This window comes from Frankliniella occidentalis, unplaced genomic scaffold (assembly GCF_000697945.3).
Source record: "Frankliniella occidentalis isolate FOCC.00 unplaced genomic scaffold, Focc_3.1 Scaffold1, whole genome shotgun sequence".
Taxonomy (NCBI): Eukaryota; Metazoa; Arthropoda; class Insecta; order Thysanoptera; family Thripidae; genus Frankliniella; species Frankliniella occidentalis.
The window spans coordinates 701,868-708,423 of record NW_026267131.1 but is presented as its reverse complement, the minus strand read 5'-3'; the positions used below and the strand labels follow the sequence as shown (position 1 = coordinate 708,423).

Sequence of the window (6,556 nt, the reverse complement as noted above, 5' to 3'; positions counted from 1 at the left end):
TAATGTTTTAAAAAAAGCTGCAAAAGTTATTTCTGTTTTAGTTTTATTTAAACGTGAACAACGATAGTTTTTGAAACAACGATCCTGCAGATGCTTATGATATTTAATTAACCCCCAACGAATCAAAGAGACACACTCCAACAATCCAGAAAGTCATGTTACGAAGCAAGTAAATAGCAGGCGCGCTACGGCAAGCAAGCAATATCCTTATCCAAAAATACCTGAAATTTTCTTAGCAAGGGAGGTTGCAGTTTTCACCACCGTATCGAGACCTGTGCAAGCTGCTGCTGTGTCACAAGTGCCTAATCCTTCCTCGAAAATGTTAGTAACCTGCTCCCATGTACACACAGAACCGTTGCAAATGTCAAATTCAATTGGCCATTCGTTTAGATAAAACTGGACCTTGAACTGTGACCCATGGTCACTTTTCGCCCCACACCTATATATTTTTAAAAAAGAGAGAAACATTTTATGTGGGCGCCATGGTCAGTCCGCAGACTCATACAAACGCGATTACGCAGTACGAAGTACTTACCGGAAAAGGGTTCCTCCGAAATTAGAAGCGAATGGGCTGAAATGGCTCACGTGCCATTGTCTCTCTCCTCTAAAAGAGTCGGTAAGTGGGGGCGAGTCTTTGAAAAGGCGAAGGAAGGTCACAACCTGAGGGTGTCGTAACTTTGTCAGGTACACCATTTTTCACTAAATAAAAAGCAATAGAACAATTAAATTATTTTTACGTTACCTGGTTCAACAGAGTGTCATGAGTGAAGTAAAAGCGCGCCCTTTCTTTAGTGGCGATCTTGTCATCTATCGCGTTCCTAAAACAATCATTTATCATTCTGTACCGGGGGCTCTATGTTTTCAGTCGGAATTGTAGCCAGCGAGCGAGAGATGTATACTTACTCAAAAAATGAGTACATTTCTTTGATGGGATTGCACCCTATCTTACTGTGAAAGTCTTCATCATAATAACCCGTTCGTTGGTTCTCTTGTAAGTCCGCCCAGTATTCTAAAACAACGAAGTCCTCGTCCTGAAAGACTGAGCACCAAGCGGGTTTATGGCCGGCCTTTGAAGTGTTCCAGGCTGTTTCTAGCGCACAGTCTGTGTACATGGCTTCAATATAATCTAAAGGAAAATATATTCAAATGTAGATAAACGAGTTTGTTCTTAAATATTGTGTGATGAGTCTATTTCACCTGGGCAGCCCTACCAAAACTTAGAGTTTCTTCAAATCCCAATCGAGTACTGACTCGCTGCATCATTTCCAACATTTCCGGCCCCTTTTGAAACGTGACGTACGGACCAGACACTAGGTATTTCACATATTGAGCATCGAACTTTGGGCACGTGGAAAAGAACTAGAAAAAAAAAACGAGAATAACATGTGTCCAAACTCAAAGCCCCCCTCCCAATTTCCCGTTTTTTTCGGCAAAGGGTTAAAATTTTCGAGATTGAAATTACGTCACAGAGGTAGTCGTAACCATCAGTGCTCGTGTCCTGGCGAAGCAGGCCCCTCCCGAAGTACTCCGCGCTCTCCTTGGTCCGCGCCGCCACTCCGTGCTTGAGCTGTGGAATACCGTGTGTGCACGGAAATACAGATTAGCTGCAGTATTAGTAGCTAAACCAATACGGGATAACTAATTATTAACCTATGTTGCTGAAAAGAACCTGTGTACCTTAACACTTCACAACAGGGCTAAATGCTAGGATACACCTACAGTTTTGGGTCATGCTGAAAAATTTGCTATACATATCTGAATAATTAGCAATAGCCATAGTTTTTCAGCCACCACAGATAATCTTGTCCACACGCACTAATCTCCGCAACCCGACACTTACCAGTATCCCATCCCTGGCCAAATCTCTCAGGAAGGGAAAGCGTCGTCCGAAGCGCGAACCGAGCCGCAGCTGGTCAGTCTGCCCCTGCTCCGTCAGGCCGTACGACGTCACCGTGTCCACGCTCGTCGTCCACTCCGCGATCGCCCGCAAGTCGTCTTCGCACAGATCAATGTCTCCTGAGGGAATCAAACATATGGGGTTTTGAGTTTCCAAGCGCCCACGCCCCCCTGCCCGCGCCTCGCTCTAAAACGCATGACTCCCCTTTTTCTCAAGTATGAAAGCTGAAAAATGATTACAACTACTGTTTTCAAACACTACACGTACGACCGTCTCTCCCGTTGTCGAGGATCTTTCGCTGCAGGTCTCTGAGTGAAAGAATCAGCTTGTTGTCGCTTGAACTTCCCCAGCGGGTCCCGTGGCGCACCAGATGGAAAGTGTTGACTGGCTCACAGCCTGGCAGGGGGGAGAAAAATCGACTGTATTATTGGAACGTTACATAAAAATAGCAACTCAACAAAAATAAAACTTCATGTTGGGTAAAGTACAAGCAGGAAGCGCATCAACCTTGTATCACGACGGCCTCCACTTCGTCGCCCGAAGGGCGCGAAGGGTAGGCCGAATTGAGGCCGAAGTTTCGGAACTTCACACCGTTGCAGACGCCGGCACCACTACTTGCTGCCCCCCGTCCCAGCAATGCGAAGACGATGGTCGCAGTGATGAACCCCGAGGGGCGACAATAAACGACGGGCCGGGTCATGTCGACAACTGGTGGTCGACGGTGACGAGCGAGGAGACGAAGCAAGCGCGACTGGTGGCTCCGGGCCGGGACCTCACAGCAAGAGGACGCGACGAGCGAGACGAACGTGACGAACGTGACAGGGTGGCCGCCATGGCGAGTAAAGAGAACCAACGATACTGGACAGTATTGGGCACGGTAGGACCTTATTTGCGCTCGCGGTGACGTGCACGTCCGAGTGACACAGCGTGAAACCCGGCGCACAAACTCTTTTTTTTTATGAGTCAAGTTTATAGTTACACAACATGATCATCCCTGTCAGAAAACTTGGTTAAGGAGGTGTGTGTCGCTGGCGGCTTTTGATGTTGACTGAAGTGACGAAAGAAAAGATAGCGGGGCGTAGGGCAAACATCGGCTGGGCCGTCACCCGGCGCAGCCGCCGCCGTGTCCCTTACACAGCCAGTGTACCCGAATTCGTCACTCAAAGAAGGTGTGCAGTGAGAGCATCTCCCCAGGAAAGTGCGTGTCCGTCGAAAATGTTTCACTGAGCTGAGCAGCATCGCTTTGGTGCAGGACTGTCGAGGGGAGCAGAGGACGAGGAAGTGCGCTCGATACGTTCAACGCCAGCCTGCAGAATGACCAAGTCGTCTATCTCTATCGGTAAGACGCAGATGAGTTCATTGATGAGAAGCGCAAAGGGCGTAGGTCCATGGGCTTCCCATTTGACTTACGCCCTTTGCACTTTTTACTGGTGAGTTCTGAACGCTTATCACTCTGCAACAATAACTCTTGAAACGGCATTTTTCTGCGCAGCGCATCCAGAGGCGCCAGACGCTCCGAAATGCAAGGCTGCTACTGTGGAGGAGGCTACCGAGCTGCTCGGTGAGGGATCGTTGTTCATGAAGTAAACGCCTATTACCCTACCCCTCTAAAAAAAAAAAGAATCACCTCTAAAACGTCTTGATTGCAAAACTGGCCAGGCTCGGGGCTCTTCCACTGGGTGCTGGTCGTCGCCACCGGCATGTGCTCGGCCAGCGCCGTGTTCGAGGCCATGTGCCCGTCGTACCTCTTCTCACCCGCCGCCTGGGCCACCTGTGACCTGGACCTGGAGGACGCCGACAAGTCCCTCCTGAGCGCGATAGTGTTCGCCGGTGAGCTTTGTCACGACATCTCTCAGTCACACCCACCCGGCCCATACTTACGTCCCGTGAAATGCCCCCCCCCCCTCTCTCTCTCTCTCTCTCTCTCTCTCTCTCTCTCTCTCTCTCTCACTCACTCTCTCTGTCTGGCTCTCTCTCTATCTATCTCCCTCCCCCCAACACAAACACCACAGATACGGCCAATAGTCAAACGTTTAATTGAGTGACAAAGGTCCCAGCAAAGGACGGCTCTGTTTGTGATCATTGTGTCCAACTGTCACTCGCGGTTACACGGCCCGTTTTTCGTGTGCCACACCGCTACACCTCACATTTTGAAACCTCGTGAAGTCGTTGATGGACCCGAGCCCTGTGTTCGCAGGCATGCTGACGGGCACGCTGCTGTGGGGCGTGGCGGCCGACTCCTGGGGGCGAGTGCCGCTGCTGCGCCTGACCTTGCTGGGCGACGCAGCCATGGGCGTCGTATCTTCCCTCGCGCCCGACAAGCGCCTGTTTATCGCCGCGAGGTTTTTCACAGGCTTCCTGTGAGTATAAATAGCAGCACACGCTGGTCGGTGGCAAGTAAGTATGTGGCGTGTGGCAGAAAAAAAAAGAAAAAACGCACACGAAAAAGAAAGTAGCCCCGTGCGAAACGAACAATGCCGTGCAATGCCGCAAAGTGCTACCCGTGGCGTGGCGTTGTAAACACTTTCGATGCGGCATGGCTACAACGTGATCACGCTCTGCTGTTTTTGTGGGATCGTCCAGAAAGTACGCCTTGTCATTCGCCGTGGCCGCATTCAGAGCATGAAGCCTCACTAAACGTGTTGAGTAAAGTGTCACACCCCTGAACTTTGGCCGCGCAGGGTCGCCGGCCCGACGTCCACCGCCATGGCGTATCTGGGAGAGTTCCACTCGGAGAGGACCCGCTCGAGGGCCATGGTCATCTTCGGCGTGTTCCCCGGCGGCGCGTCCCTGGCCGTGGCCGCCCTCGCCTACCTCGTGCTGCCCCTGGACCTCGCCTGGAGCCTGCCCTGGCTGCACACCGTCAGGTATCAGCCGCAACAAGCAACATCGTTTAGGTATCGCTTCGATAACGTTCCGATATCTTTTCGATATCGTTTAGAAATATCGTTTTGATTTCGAAACAATATTAAAACAACATCACACCGATACATCGAAACGATATCACGGCAATATCAAAACAACACCGAAGCGATATCGAAACGATATCTAGAGGGAGTCTGCTTGTGCGCAGGTCGTGGCGCTTGTTCATCCTGCTGAACGCCGTGCCCTCGCTGCTCACGGGGCTGACCTTCCTGTGGCTGCCCGAGTCGCCGCGCTTCCTCCTCGCCACGGGCCGGCCGGACGCCGCGCTGCGAGCGCTGCGCTGGGCGCACGCGCGCAACCAGGCGAGTAGTACGCGGCGCGATATCGAAACGATAACGTTTCGATATCGAATGTCCTGAAGTGTATCGTAAACGATAAAAAATTGAACTTGATTTAGATATATTTTCGACATGCGATGTCGAAACGATATCGTATCGATATTTCACTTCGCACTAGGTAGTATGGGCCCCCGTGAGAAATGGGTGGTATCCCGTAACGATGTCGAAACGATGTGGACGTCAAAAAAAATTGTTTACGTCGGGCCCATAACTATACTTCCAACTATACAACAAGCACCTTATTATACAAGGCACTTTTGTAACTGCACAGAAAATGCTTATAGTTTATGAAACTAGCGTCGTTGGTTGTTGTATTTTTAGGGCAGCGGGAAAGAGTACCCGGTGACCTCGCTGGTAACACCGCTGGAGAACACCAGCGCCGGCGGCGGGGGCCTGCTGGGCCTCGTGAGGCAGACGGCGCGGCTGTTCGGCAAGGAGCACGTCCGCAACACCCTCATCCTGTGCACCGTCCTCTTCGTCGTGGTCTCGAGGTGGGGTACCCACACCCCCGGGCTGAACTGAGCACGTACTTCCGGTGTACTTCCGCTATACACCGTTCGCTTCCGGTTGCCAACAGCGCCAACGGGCTCCTGGTGTGGATGCCGGAGATCTTCAACAGCGTGGCCACCTTCTCCAAGCTGGAGCCCGACACGCCGGCGACGGCCTGCCAGGCCATCTACGGCCTGCGGGAGCTCGCCGTCAACAGCTCCGCGGTGGCCGCGGCGGCCGCCGACGCAACCGCGCGCCCACCGGGAAGACAAGTACGATTTCTGCCCAAGGCCCAAAGATCGTTTGCGCAATGTTATCGTATTTTAATGGCAAAATCGTCCAATTTGAAAATAATATACTTTTGGTTGGGGAGAAAAGGGTGATTATAGGGGAGACATGACTTGCATGGAGACAGAATCAGTTTTTCTGGGGCGTAAGCAGCAGCTTGTTTCTTTTCAGGTCTGCGGCGGAGTTCTGGAGGACGCCATGTTCATCAACACGGGCATCATCGGGATGTCGAACGTCGCGGTCGGCCTGCTGAGCATCGTCGCCATCGGCATCCTGGGGAAGAAGATGCTTCTAGGTGATACTCCACTCCAATTTCCCAACAGAAGGACGTTTGCCCCGTGTGTATTTGGGTGATGTTGACACGCTGCGCCTTGCCCGGCCGTGCCCCACAGTGTCGTGCCTGGTGCTGGCGGGCGCCTGCAGCGTGCTCCTGACGGTCCTGCAGTCCACCGCCGCCACCATCGGGCTCTCCTGCGGGCTCGTCGCCCTCACCAGCGTCTGCATCAGCGTCGCCATCTCCGTGGCGGTGGAGAACTACCCCACCATCCTCAGGTGCGACAGAAAACGTCCCGCGGACAGGTATTTTTCGGAATGTTTGTTTAAAGATTATTTTTTTTTG

The 6,556-nt window shown here is 52.0% G+C and overlaps 2 protein-coding genes across 2 annotated transcripts in view; both read right to left on the bottom strand.

Moving 5' to 3' along the window:
- Positions 1 to 6,556, bottom strand: part of LOC113213502 (uncharacterized) — an 18,707-nt gene that overhangs the window by 1,934 nt on the left and 10,217 nt on the right. The window lies entirely within an intron of this gene.
- Positions 27 to 2,657, bottom strand: LOC113213497 (multiple inositol polyphosphate phosphatase 1-like). Its single transcript, XM_026432586.2, has 9 exons — positions 2,405 to 2,657; positions 2,165 to 2,293; positions 1,841 to 2,016; positions 1,463 to 1,567; positions 1,212 to 1,359; positions 904 to 1,126; positions 743 to 818; positions 536 to 660; positions 27 to 439 (listed from the first exon to the last, which is right to left on the bottom strand). Exons 1-9 carry the CDS (start codon positions 2,595 to 2,597, stop codon positions 208 to 210), a joined length of 1,407 nt encoding a protein of 468 aa, XP_026288371.1. The 5' UTR covers positions 2,598 to 2,657; the 3' UTR covers positions 27 to 207.